We start from the raw sequence: 13897 nt of genomic DNA on the forward strand, positions 1-13897 counted from the left end.
AATACTGCTATCACGACGGTATCAGAGTAGGTATGACACTTTTTGAGGAATGTTTCTCACATATTGATATTCGAACTAGTCTTTTGAAGGAACCGTGAACGAACCGGAGCTTAGGTTCCACTCTCATTCTAGCATGCTTGTATCAGACTGACTCATTGAGTTGTCGCAAACAGTCTCAATGGTATACCAACACTTGGTGGTTTAAGTGGAAATGAGTTTGTTATCCTTAAGTAAAGTCTCGAGTTCGAGTCTTATGAATGAAACAATCACTGTCAGGAGAGTTTTCCCGCCATAACCCGGCGGTCCAACGCGGCTCGAAGATATAATCATCTCTCAAAAAACAAGAAATTTTCCGGTAAATAAAAAAAAATAGTCTCGATGGTATAAAATGACACTAAATTATCCAAAATTACAATTTCGGTAAGTGTTGTGGACATTTACCCGAATATCAGTTTTACCAAACGCAACGTTTAATCTCATCGTCGCCGCTGCAAAGATTTTTATTTTTTTCCTGCTTATCACTAGTTCACTACTCCCCTTCAATTTCAGAGCCCAAAAAAGCCAGCTGAGAATCTCATGGCCTCTCTCACAACATAGAGAGAAACCCAGAAAAAAACACTTCTAACACAAAATGGTGCTACTCCATCATCTTCCACGTAGCCACATCTCCCTCTTCACCCACTTCACCCACTTCTCAAAACCCAAACCCCCCACAACCCTAAACCCCATCTTCTTCTCCTCCCCCAAATCCACTCTCTCAATCTCTGACCCCATCCCCACCTCACCTCTCCCAGAATCCCACATCGAAACAGCCCTCGAAGATTTCCACACCCAGTTCCAAATCCCGGTCGAGAAGCTCTTCGTGCCGCCGGAGACCGAGCTCAAGTACACCGAGTCCGGTGCCCTGAGCACCAGAATATTGAAGGGGTCGAATATTTTGCTGAGCAAGTATGCTAGGGACGCTCAGGTGACTCAGGCTGAGTTTGTGAAGAGCAGTGTGAGGACTGAGGATTGCCCCGGGAATCCGTTGCCGGAGTTTGCGCTCGTCGGACGGTCTAATGTCGGCAAGTCATCGTTGCTTAATTCTCTTGTGCGAAGAAAGAAGCTAGCTTTGACCTCCAAGAAGCCTGGTCAGTCGTAACTAGTCTTGAAAGAATCTTTTCTTATATGGTGAACATTGCTAGAGTTGAGAGAATGTGATGAATATAAATGCCTTAGATTTGAGGAGTTGAAGATTACTGGTGTAGCTTTGCTTCCTTGTGTTGTAGGCTTGTAGCATTGTTAGTGTTATAACTAGAGTTTGGTACTTTGGTTAAAGTTTGGATTTTGATTATTGATGCTTGATTTGAGTGTGCTCAAATGATTGATCAATTGCTTCTTCATTTTGATTCGCGTTCGTAATTGTTTGCAGGGAAGACACAATGCATCAATCATTTTCGGATCAATGATAGCTGGTATCTGGTGGATTTGCCAGGCTACGGGTATGTTGTGTATAATTGATTTTTGATTCATGTGCTGATATAAATGTGGATATGTAATTTGACATTTGGAGTGATTGTTGACTGCAATGATGAAAGCCCTTAAAGGTAGTGGTGCAAACCGTAGTGGCTTTAGTTTCCTCAAACGTAGCATCAGGGTTGGTCTATATGGTTGTCTGTCTTTCATGCTTGATTTGGAATGATAGTCTTATGCTTTTGTGTTCTCTAACTTGGACAGGTATGCAGCTGCACCACAGGAACTTAGAACTGATTGGGTGAAGTTTACTAAAGATTACTTCCTGAATAGGTCAACATTAGTTTCCGTTTTTCTTCTGATTGATGCCAGCATTCCTGCCAAAAAGATTGATCTGGAGTATGCTAGTTGGCTGGGCCAGAATCAGGTACAATCTCATTACATGAATACCAGAATGAAAAGGAAGATATGGTGTAATACCATGGATTCACTTTACTGATATTAGCTGCCTAGTATCTCTTCATGCTAGAGATTTTGACAGAACACTTTACAATTTTGTCCATTGCGCATCTTCCCAATGGCAAAAAGTACAAAAGTACATGGTAGTCGTAAGATTTTGCCTCTCCAAACTAAAATAACTGAGAGGTTTCATACACCTTAAGGGGCAACTTTACATAGAAGTTTGCAGCTTATCCTTCAGGACAGTTGAAACACGAAACTCTATGGAAATCTATATGCATCTTGCTGGTTTTACTGAGGAATGATGTAAAGAGTTGACATTATATTTGCCCACTGCTTTCAGATCCCTATGACATTAATATTCACCAAATGTGACAAGCGGAAGAAGAAGAAAAACGGAGGAAAAAGAGCAGAAGAAAATGTGAATGACTTTCAGGAGTTAATTCGAGGCTACTTCCAGACAACGCCACCATGGATTATGACCAGCAGTCTTACCAATCAGGGTCGAGATGAGATGTTATTGCATATGGCTCAGCTGCGGAATTATTGGCTCAAGCACTAGGAATATCTGAAGTATGCCTTCCTATTTTCAAGTAGCTATCATGGCATCCAAGTACAAGAGGCTGGTATTAAAAACCTCACCTCTACAGATGTACGTATGGCAAAGCAAACATGGTAATATGTTAACTTTTGGCAGCTGCAAATTCCTTCATCGAGCAGATTCAGATGTGCTCCGTTGCAGGCATTGCTCAATCGTGAAAGCCAGTAGTGGATTAGTTTTGTTGGCATGACGATGTAGGATGTTGTACTAGTATTTTGCAGCAAGTATAATTCTGTTTTAAGGGCATCCAACAACTTTTGGTTTATAACTTTGTTGATGAAATGAAAATTTTGGTTGTAAACAGAAATGTGAAAAAGTTGGGAGGCGTAAAGTATGAGGAGCTTCAGTTTACTTGTGCCAGTTTCGGTACAAATTTATCCCTCATTAGCCGAATAAGCAAGTGCAAGGAACTTGAGTTTGTGGAATGATGTTCAACTCAACGGATGATTAATTCAGCGGCTGCAGTTTTGAATCGCAGCAATACACAAGGAAATGTATCAAATCTCTAGATGCCTGGAAGTCAAAAGGTTCACCTAACAGTGATGGACTGAACTAGATAGAGTTCGGAGGAAAAAGCGTGAGCCAGTAGCATAGTCCCAGAACTACCACATCTACTTCATCAAAAACAACTCCGAAACACAAGAACATGTTCTTATCTGCACTAAACACGAACTGAGTACTACAGAATTTACAATAACCCAAGATCTCATGTGAGTGTCTAGGCAATAAAGATCACAACAGTATGATGCAGCAAGTGTCATGAGCACAACAGAGATAAGTGAGAGAAGTTCGTCTTAACATAATGACTTGCCACAACAAACCAAAACGATAAAATACTAAATGTACAGGTTCTGAATGCATCCAACAATCACTCAGGTCACAGCAACAAGTTTAGTCTTAACACAACAAGCAACAAGTTCACAGGTCACAGCAAACTACATCAACTCAAAAATCAAAACCACAAAACAAAAGTCCTAAATGTATCACCAACTTAATGAGCACCTGCTCCGATTAGAATGTAAGCATTCAAATGCTGAATAAAGCAAAAGGTTTGATAACTAGACAACATTGATACTAGGAACAGTAAATCATCAATTCAAAACACATAATTCTAGCAAATCAATATTAGATAAAACGATAGAGTACTTGGCATTCATGATAACTCTCTAGCAAATAAACAAAAGCCGGTCTTAAATCATTCAACAACAATGATCCAAAATTGATTCCACAATATCCAGAACAACTATCTCAAAAGCGAAAACAAAACAAATCAAACTTGAAATTCTTCTTCCTCTCTCAAATCTAGGCAGCAGCAGTTCCCTTGCTCCTTGGCTTAGCTTGTGTACCTTCAAGGAAGCCGCTCTTGAACCTCCTCGGCACGTGGCGGAGGTACCTCATGCGCCCCGTTCCGGTAGTCTTTCTGCGCAGAGCCTTCTCACTCCAGTTATCTGAAACCAGAGAGAACTCAAATTCTCAGTATCCATAGCTCAATCAACAGTAAACAACCGAGTTTTTACCATCAAATCAAAGAAGTAAATAGTAAAAATTGAGAGAGAAAGTTACATTTTCTGAGGCGAGCGGCGGGGTAAGCACAGGCGGAGCAGCGTGACTTCTGGAGATGGAAGCTCCGGCGTCCGCATCGGACACAGAGAGTGTGGGTCTTGTTGCGGCGCTTGCCAAAGCTGCCGGTTCCTTTTCCCTATGTTCAGATTTCACATTCACGAAGTTACAAATCTATAAACATGTTCATGATCAAGGTCGAGAGAGAGAGAGAGAGTACCATTGTGTTGCTTGGCTGCAGAAACCCTAAATCTGGAGGTGAGTGTGTGCGGGAAAACTGACGGAGAAGAATCGTCGTGGGTTTATATAGATTAGGGTTTCTCTTTGATTTTTGGGTGGTATGGACGAAATTGGCCTTGAAGCGGGCTGGGTTTTGTGGGCTGTAGAGACTTCATAACACGAAGCCCGCTTGATTAATGGGTTTATTAAAAAATACGTAGATTGTCAGCTAAAAGGCCCATACATTATCAATGAAATTAGCTTTAATAAAATATAATAATGTATCGTTGGCAATTGCGGGGATAGCTCAGTTGGGAAAGCGTCAGACTGAAGATCTGAAGGTCAGGTGTTCGATCCACCTTCACCGCATTAAGTGTTCTTTGCTTATTCACTATATCTTCACTTCGAATTCCATTATGCCAAAACCGCCTAAAACTTGACTCCTTGTGCATTGGTTCGTGAAACCATCTATTTTTCACATAAATTCATTACAAAAAAGTCTAAACTCTTCCATTATATATTTTACATGCGAGGGTGTATACTTCAAATTTTGGCCGGAGGTGGGGTTCGGAAGAACTATTGAAACCGCTTGTGAGTTTTTTTTCCATGAAAATAGAAGCGTCGGAGTCTTATATTGATAACTAGGCAAAATTGTCAAAATACACTATAAATTTAGCTGAAATTGTCAGTTTGCACTCGAACTCGCATTTGAGTCAATTTATCTCATAAAGTTGGTAAAAATTACAGATTTGCACCTCATCCGTTAAATTTAATGTTTTCAATCCATTTTTAAGTCACATATCATGCATTTGAGATGCAATATTATCATTTATATTTAATAATTAAATAAATTAATACAAATTACTTAAGAGGAACACTTGTTATTATGTTTTTTTAAACATGTTATTAATTTATATATTTATTATATTACGTGATATGATACGTTAAAATATATTAGAAAATATAAATAAATACACATAAAATTAAAAATAAATGTGTACATATAAAAAATATATATATATACACAACACACTATATTTGAATAGTGGGTATGTTGAATATATAGTTCGCAGTAGGGTTAAGTATGTAGAAAAAAGATGTAAATAAATAATTTGATTAAAAAATTAATCCTCAGTTTAAAAAATATTTTTATTTATTTTTAAGAAAAATATAAAATATGAAATGACAACATTACCCCTCGTATGCATGACATGTGACGCAAAATTGGATATAAACAATTAAATTTAACGGATGTGATGCAAATCGGCAATTTTTATCAACTTTATAGGGTAAATTGACTCAAATGCGAGTTCGGATGCAAATTGACGATTTCAGCCAAGTTTATAGTGTATTTTAACAATTTTGCCAGATAACTATGAATCAACATTATTAACACACTCCACCTCCAAAGCCTAGGTAAGAAGAGATCATGTAAAATTACTTGAAAACTAGACAACTTCTTAATTCAGATCATACAATCAAGCTATGAGGCCAATTCTATTTTGGCGTCGAAAATTATTTATATAAAATCAATGTTGCGTGCTCGTTATGATTTTGTTCAGCTAATGTTTGATGTGGACAATAGGCTTGACTTAGATATTGAAAAGAGTATCAATATAAATCCATACAATGAAATTGCCAAATCAGTTTATCGGCAGAAACGTTCACTCATCCTGGCGTGTGATCATGCTAGTTTGTGACAAACATTCTCAGAATATGATCATCATGGTTAGACTTAGGGCTATCATGAACTCGCAGCAATTCGATTTGTGGACCATTTTATGGCATTGACGAATAACTCTCAACCATCCGATCTATTACCGACTCGCGGTCAACTTCATAAAGGGCTGGAAATGGTCCGTCACCATGTATTCATCCATGTACATATCACTGTTGTTAGGGTTCATCAATTTCTTGGACCACAAGAAATTAAATGGGCAAGCAATTTCAGCCCATCAGAAATTGATGGTCCAGATTGACGACCCATGTGAAATGACTATGTATACGTACCTAGCCAATTTGGCAATCTCCCTATCATGAGGCTTGTGGATGATATATATACACCTTAACCAGGACCACTCTTTTAATTTGAGATGTGATTTAAGCTAAAAGCCTCTTTTAGTGCCCAAATTGCTTTCTTTTTTTTTCAGATTGTTCAAGGAACCTAATCGCTTTCTCCTTGATTATCAGACTTCTAATTATACCTCATTATGTTCATTCCGTTTGCCTCAAGTACTTGGATTCTATCAGCGTTTACATCAGGCCATTCTCATTTCATACTCCCTAGCCTTTTCTTTTTCTTTTTTCCTTTCTATAAAAGAAGGAGAAAAAAAATCAATCAAAACAGATCATAAATGCATCAATAATTCGAAGTGGAACGCTACGGTCAATCGTCTGCGGACACGTACCGTACTTTCAAGGAAATAATGTTACCAAGTTTATAACAAGTACCATCATATTGCTTTGATTACAAGTCATCAAGGCTCGTGATATACACAACTCCTGTTCATACGAGAATATCGGACTCGGGTGATCATGTAAACTCGAGTCCAAGTACCTCTGTGATGAAAGTGAAACTAAAAATGCCCAAGTAAAACTTGGTGAAATCAATTTGTAACCGAATCAAGAAATAAAAAGAATACTGATATTGATGGAAGAGTAAAGGCCCAACGATTTCGACGTAAAGGCCCAATGGGGCCCTATCTATGCAGGTGGCCACCAGTAGGTGATCTCATGGGCCACACGGTGCTTTCCAGTCTTTCACCATATTGAGAAGTAAACCTACTGACGTTGAAATATCTCTCTCCTCCACTTCGGCTCTATTATTATTCTAGTATTATTATTGCCACAGAAGGATTAAAGAGCGAGTTGTCATTATTGTGAAGCCCCAGATTCGATTTGTATGTCGCCACAATAACTAAGGCAACTCGGTCGGGACAAACCCTACCATCACGAATTTTCCAACGGCTCGAACTAAGAATCATTCATCCGAAACATAGTCAACCCCCATAGATCTACGTTAGTTACGTCCATATGTACAATAACATACCTATATCCGAACGAGTAAATAAGAACTAGGGTTACGTGATGAATAAGATAGATCATGAGTTTGCGGACAATGAGTTAATATTAATAATCTCGCGGATCACGGTGATACGCCATACGTAGTTAGTTTCTAAAATAACATGTTGACATCTTAACTATTAGTTTAAAGTTTTTGGAGTTAGTATCAATTAACCGAGGGCTTTTAGTCACTTATATATACTAAGAAAGTAAATTTGCCGACTACTTTTCATTTGCTCACCTTGTGCCCATTCTTCTAAATTCATGTCATGTGTCTTTTCTCAACTAAAAGTTAGATAATAATTGAGTAATTAGATACATGATATGAGTTTAAAAAGATGAGCATAATGTGAGAAAATAAAAAGTGGTCGGCAAATTTGTTTTTTATATACTAGCTAGCCTAGCTCCTAACATGTGTTAAGAGTAAAATAGGCGAGAACTATAGATAAGCATTGACGATGACTTTCATTTATTTACAAACGCGTGGATAATTCACTAGAGTATCAATGTTGAAATTTAGTTGGGATCCCTAACTTTTGGATTTTACACACCTACAGCTACAGATCACTTACATATGTAAACAAACACCTTCAGATCATTCTAAACACGACGACAACGAGTGGACAGTGGACGAACTCTCGGACTTGTCTACACACTAAAAATCAGAAATCGCCAAGGTCGATTAGTGAAGACAACATATATATTGTTGTTGTTTTCCCTGACAACATATATGCTATTTTTTTCCCCATCCTATATGTTTCTCTGAAATTTTACTTTTGAATTCTATACACGATTGATGTGTTTGTCTTGACTACATTAGTCATTAGGATTGGGGATCAGAACTGTACTGCAGTATCTGTTTAATTTCTAACTTGGTAATATCTCACTTGCTCAAATGGGATCCGGTGAATTTAAGTATTTGGTTGAAGAAAGAAATTAAGTTAATGCTGGTCCAATCTTCTAGTTGAGAGACAAATGATTTTGAAAGCGAAACTGCAGCTGCAGCGGTAATAAAAATGGAAGATGTTCTAGCCTCCACTACAAAGATATTTGGTACGAATTAAACATTTTACATGCCAAGTAGGTAAGGAAAAAGGTAGGTGCAAGAAGAACTGAAGAAGCAACATGGATATAAATCAAAGAATTGCATTCTCATAAGCGAAAATGTCGATTTTTTTTTTCAATCCAAAAAGCCCTAAATTAATAGAGAATCATCCCATCCACACAAGACTAGCTAGCTACATTAGTGTTAACACTCGATTCTCAACTCTCATATCCCAACCCCCACGTTGGAATTAGTACAATAGCAAAATACGTACATTTCAAGACTACCACCAAACCTATCTTTAAGATCCCTCATTTTTAAGCCATTTGTAAAGGTCATACCTAAATATTAGATATCACTAATGGTAATGTACGAGATGCACGGTGTGCAACGTTTGACACCCCCCATCAAATCACCAAGCTAGCTATAAGCATCTTCTGTGTTCGAGAATTAATCAACCCCCTTTGTTCCTCTTGTATCTTCAGCTTGGTACCAACCCATCACCAAAACCCTTCACTGGACATTCAAGTTAAATCAATTCTTCGCTGAGAGGTTACCGCCATCGGAAAAACAGCACTACGGCGATGATGATAACGGCAAATGTGACCGTGTAAATGGAGTAGAATGCTTTGCCTCGGCTTTCCAACACCGCTCAATGTCTTCTGCGATTCTTTTGGCATCCATTGATGCACCAAGTAGTCCTCGTTTCGTAAACCCCACAGCATATAACCCACACTCACCTTTCCAACCATTTGGAAATGACATTTTTGGTAACCCGTCTTCTTTTGAGAACATCTCTCCCTCCTATACAAAATGAAATGAATTAAGGGATGAATTAATTAATTAGAATAACCCCTACATACATCATTCTCAGTCAGTTTATTATCCAAAAATTAGTATATGTACCTTTAGCCAAGAGGGCACATTGCTTTTGTAACCTGTTGCTAAGACAATGGCATCGAATTGCTCTGTTCTTCCATCAATGAATTCTATACCACGATGTTGTTTTAATCTCTTGATTGCTGGACGTACCTACAATATACAGTATGTAAAAAATTAGGGTTTATGAACTAGCACGTATAATAACATATAAATCAAACTGTTTGACAAGACCTAATTACGTCGACATAGTTTCCTTAAGTTCAATGGTTAGGAAATGAACTGAAGTATTAATTTGACGAGGAAGCATGTACCAGAATTTCACCGCTTTTGATCTTGGCTAGGGTCCCAACATCCAATACCGGGGTCTTCCCCGATAGATTCTTGAGCTCCAAGGGACCCAACTTAGGCCGGTCCAAACCGAGCCGGGACGTGTCGCCGAGAAGCAGCCGTGACGCCACCAGCAACAGGCGATCCACAAGGCGTATGGGCATCCACTTGAGCAACAACATGGACAACCCGAAAGTCGATTTTCCCAGCATCTCTCGTGGTAGGACGTGCACCTTTGTAAGTTCAAACACATCAAAAACAACGCATAAAGTAAGTTCAAACACTAACACTAAAAAAGAAGAACTAGTAGACTTGGAAAATGTACTCAGAAATTAACATGGAGGAAGTGATGTGTGTGAGCCCCATACTCGTGGAGTTATGGAGTTTAGCAACAAGAGCTTAGCTAAGTAGTTCCAGGCCATGCTTCATAGGCCAAGTACTAAGAATGAGGTGTTTGATCCCATAATCCATATCTTTCCAGGAGACAAAAATATAAAGTTAAGTATGATGGGTACTTTGAAGGGATCTCACATAGAAGATCATATAAGTTTCTTATAACCAATGTTACGCATGCTTACTGGGAAGTCCCAAGAAAGTGTTTTGATCAAACCCAATTTATTTTCTTTCCTGAAATAGAGTTAAATATGCATGTTTAATCCATCTTTGAACAGGCCAACCAACCGTTGGAACTTGAACTAAGTAGCAGTTTGGCCTCTCTTTTTCCTTTGGTGCTAACAGAAAGAAGGAAAAAACTTCTAACAGTCTAAAATGACCAGAAGAGCTGAACTTGGGTTTTCTTATATTTGTACTTTGTGTTTCAAAGACCACTAGAAGATTTGCTTTTGATTTTAAAGACAAGAAACTTGAAAAATTGCTGGGGTATAAATCGTTAAAAGCAGAAGCCTAAATGAAAAGGGCAGTTAAATCCGAAAACTTGTTCCACACAAATTTTGAAACTGTGGGACAAAAAAATGGCATATTTGGGAGAGAAAGTAAGGAGAGAAAAAGAGCAGTAAAGGCAAGGGTTGTTCTTACTGTATCTCTGACCACGAGTGAAGGCCTAGCATTGTGGTTACACAGATCCAAACAGACCTCCATGCCTGAATTTCCACACCCCACCACCAAAACTTTCTCTCCTGTAAACTCCTCACCACTCTTGTACAAGCTCGTGTGCCTAATGGGCCCTCCGAACTCCATGATCCCCTCCAGCCTCGGCACCAGGGCCTCAGCATTCTCACCGGTGGCCGCGATGAGCCACCGGGTGACATATTCAGTCTCAACCCCGTTTTCGGACCCTGAGGTCCTCACCCGCCAAAAACCAACCGCAGGGTCGTACTGGGCGGTCGAGACGGTTTCGTTGAAGCGAGGCTGAATGTCGAACTTGGTGGCGTAATCTTCAAGGTACTGAATGAATTGCTGCTTGGTAGGGTAAGTGGGAAAATCGGCCGGGAAAGGCACCAGGGGGAGCTCGCACAATTGCTTAGGCAAGTGGAGGCGGAGGCGATCGTAGGTCTTGAGCTGCCACAGAGAGGCTAGGCAATTGGATCGCTCCAGGATTACACTAGGGACGCCCCTGTTTTTCAGGCACGCTGCCGTAGCGAGCCCCGATGGACCTGCACCCACTATAACCGGGCCGGGAACACACACCACGCATCGAGGAGGAGAAGATGCTGAGGAAGACAGGTCACTCATTTTGTGAATCAAAATAGGATCATTGGATTCCTTTCCTTGGATTTCTGTGTACTCCATGTTGCACAATGCAAGGTGAAGAAGAAGATAGAAGAAGAAAACGAAGCGCTAGGATTGGGAGGGAGGGAGTGTTTAAAAGTGAAGAGGAGAAGAACACATTAAGCTGATACGATTAAGTGTGTGAAACTGTATGTGTTTGTTTTCTGTTTTTTCTCTCTCACACTCTCTCTTCTCTCTGTTCTAACTGATGAAACGGGGAATGAGAAGATTAGGCTTAATAGGGAATTGTCCCTAGAATTATGGGATGGATTAAGAAGGTCTTATCCATTTGTGATCTAGGAGGAGGGATCAGCTAGGAATGAGTAAGGAAATCGGGTTTTTCTAATCTTTTTCTCTCTGCTGTTGTTCAAATGTGGAGTTTAAGCGGAGGAAAGGGAGCAACAACTAGGGGACTAAATCAGCATTCAACACAATGAGAGAGAAGGGAGGGAAGAGAAAAATAGATGGTGATATGTCTATTTATATTCCTTGCTCTCATTCAAGAATTTATATGAGGTTTGGCCAAGTGTGATCGATAAAGAGAAGTAACTCAAGTGGGGACACCATAATATAAATAATAATAATGTTTTTTGTAGCTTATTCCACTAAATATTACAATTAGCATTATAACCTAAGCTTTTCAATTAATATTTATTAACTTTATTTATGGATATAGTGTGTGTGTGTGTCGACAGAATCATTATTGAAAGAAAAGCTCGTATTGTACGTTGAATAAAAATGATCTAGCTTGTTAGGCCAGAATAAGAACATTTAGTTCACTAGTTAGATTAATTGTGTCAATTGTGCATATGTCCTACTTAATTACTCTCTGTTGAATACAAAATTTAACTTGTTTATCTTGACAATGAGATTTTCCAACAAAAATAAAAGTAGAACTAAGTGATGGAATCTCCACACATTTATACAGGTACCTAATCCTCGCAAAGACGCATATACTGTAAATTTATATTTTTAAGTAATTGGCCAGAAAATATATCATAGATTATAGAGTTGGACATTGAGAATTAATCCCAACAGGACATAAATTCTTCGACAAGATTCCAAGTATACATGAACTATAACATATATGTCATTCACGCACTATTGTAATGTATTCGATTCAGTGGTTGAATATATAGCAATTATAAGGTAATTAATTAGTTATATAAATATTAGTCATACTAATTAAATACCGAATTTTTATTTGCTATTTGATCAGTTGAAACAAAGTCGAATTAGACTTCTTTTGGACGAAAGAGATAGAACTTCGATCTCTTTTCTGTTTTGCCATACTTCAGTTAATTTCGTTTGGATAGATTAGGGTTGCATTTAATATGAGTTGGATAAGCAGTTGATGGTCAGATGATTATTGTCCATGGAATCGATGGTCTATTAGAAAGCAATATTATGGTGGTAGTAATGACAACGTGTGTCTTGATTTTCTTTTGATACTCAGTTTTTGCAGGTATTTGAATATGTAAATGTATGAAGCACTTGATGGTAAGTGTTCACTCGAGATAAATAGGTGGCAATTATCTGATTTCACGCATCAAAGTGCACTTGCACATTAACAGTGTGCAAGTCATGAATATATGTTGTTAGCCTTCTTGTCAACTTCGTTAGTATTCTTGAACGCCTCAATGGTTGGGTCGCCGTTGGCCAACTCACGTATATTATTGCCTTGTAAATAATTGGTGATTAGTATTAAATATTAAATGTTGACTCACTTACACCTCAATAATATAATGACTAGTCTACCAAGTGCTCGTTTGTTTTCACATACTTGAGGCTTGGGAACGGTACGTTAAAGTACACTACATCAAAATTGAGGGAAGCTAGCTACTCTATGAGTATCAACAATCTTGTTCTACAATGTTGGTCCAAAGAGGCAAATATCGAAAGAAATCGAAGTCGGATCCACTTATTATCAATGTTAGCTATCTCAGGCTAGTATACCTAATCATTGGAAAACATCAACATACGGGGTATGTGGAATGCAGGCCCATATAATTATTGATCACTGAACGTATGAATTAATAGAGGGCCAACCTTGAGGGCTAGTATGTACGTTATGAGTCAGGTAATGTGTAGGTGGTAACGGTTCAGTTCGATCACATCAATTGAAGTAGCTAATTAGATTCTCTAGCTAGTTCGAATATACATGCATATGCCTTGATCCTTCTCAATTGACAAGTCTCAAGGCTCAAGCGATTCATCTACAGTTTATCTCTGATTTAACTATATAGGTTGTCAAGGCACTAAGTTTTCCAAACAAACAAATTTATATACATGCATATTTAAACCCGCCTGCTCTCTTTATTTAATCGTTTGTTTTGCTAGGGTTTCATCCAACCACAATTTGTTTGTCCTCGTCTGATAATTACAATAGCACACAGATTAAGTGGAAAAATAAAAAGAACCACGTACATTTCTGCTATTTGTGTCAAGATCGATATCTCGGGCTTTTATTTATTTGTTGGAGAGCCAAATTTACAATTATTGGTTCACGAATTATTTGAGAATTCTGAGTAGGTAGGAATTGGAGATAGTATCTATGTGCA

General features: G+C 38.5%; 3 protein-coding genes and 1 non-coding gene across 4 annotated transcripts; 2 read left to right on the forward strand and 2 right to left on the reverse strand.

Annotated features, from left to right (window-relative positions):
• Positions 1-561: 561 nt before the first annotated feature.
• LOC126783009 (GTP-binding protein At2g22870) lies at positions 562-2754 on the forward strand. The gene is made up of 4 exons (XM_050508388.1): positions 562-1130; positions 1412-1481; positions 1717-1879; positions 2255-2754. Exons 1-4 carry the CDS (start codon positions 632-634, stop codon positions 2471-2473), a joined length of 951 nt encoding a protein of 316 aa, XP_050364345.1. The 5' UTR covers positions 562-631; the 3' UTR covers positions 2474-2754.
• Positions 2755-3637: 883 nt separating this feature from the next.
• LOC126783016 (60S ribosomal protein L37-3-like) lies at positions 3638-4432 on the reverse strand. The gene is made up of 3 exons (XM_050508395.1): positions 4293-4432; positions 4076-4211; positions 3638-3960 (listed from the first exon to the last, which is right to left on the reverse strand). Exons 1-3 carry the CDS (start codon positions 4293-4295, stop codon positions 3815-3817), a joined length of 285 nt encoding a protein of 94 aa, XP_050364352.1. The 5' UTR covers positions 4296-4432; the 3' UTR covers positions 3638-3814.
• Positions 4433-4587: 155 nt separating this feature from the next.
• On the forward strand, positions 4588-4660 carry TRNAF-GAA (transfer RNA phenylalanine (anticodon GAA)). Its single transcript has one exon. It is a non-coding gene; the product is annotated as a tRNA-Phe (tRNA).
• Positions 4661-8577: 3917 nt separating this feature from the next.
• On the reverse strand, positions 8578-11791 carry LOC126783006 (indole-3-pyruvate monooxygenase YUCCA6). The gene is made up of 4 exons (XM_050508384.1): positions 10644-11791; positions 9593-9841; positions 9306-9431; positions 8578-9203 (listed from the first exon to the last, which is right to left on the reverse strand). The coding sequence occupies exons 1-4, from the start codon at positions 11355-11357 to the stop codon at positions 8976-8978; spliced, it is 1317 nt and encodes a 438-aa protein (XP_050364341.1). The 5' UTR covers positions 11358-11791; the 3' UTR covers positions 8578-8975.
• Between the last annotated feature and the right edge of the window lie 2106 nt (positions 11792-13897).

This window comes from Argentina anserina, chromosome 2 (assembly GCF_933775445.1).
Source record: "Argentina anserina chromosome 2, drPotAnse1.1, whole genome shotgun sequence".
NCBI lineage: Eukaryota > Viridiplantae > Streptophyta > Magnoliopsida > Rosales > Rosaceae > Argentina > Argentina anserina.

Coding starts and splice junctions, on each gene's coding strand:
- LOC126783009 (XM_050508388.1), top strand. CDS start 632: ATGGTGCTACTCCATCATCTTCCACGTAGCCACATCTCCCTCTTCACC. Junction 1,131..1,411: donor TTTGACCTCCAAGAAGCCTG/GTCAGTCGTAAC, acceptor AATTGTTTGCAG/GGAAGACACAATGCATCAAT. Junction 1,482..1,716: donor GTGGATTTGCCAGGCTACGG/GTATGTTGTGTA, acceptor TAACTTGGACAG/GTATGCAGCTGCACCACAGG.
- LOC126783016 (XM_050508395.1), bottom strand. Junction 3,961..4,075: donor CGCCGCTCGCCTCAGAAAAT/GTAACTTTCTCT, acceptor CTCTGGTTTCAG/ATAACTGGAGTGAGAAGGCT.
- LOC126783006 (XM_050508384.1), bottom strand. CDS start 11,357: ATGGAGTACACAGAAATCCAAGGAAAGGAATCCAATGATCCTATTTTG. Junction 9,842..10,643: donor CACTCGTGGTCAGAGATACA/GTAAGAACAACC, acceptor GAACTTACAAAG/GTGCACGTCCTACCACGAGA. Junction 9,204..9,305: donor ATGTGCCCTCTTGGCTAAAG/GTACATATACTA, acceptor CATTTTGTATAG/GAGGGAGAGATGTTCTCAAA.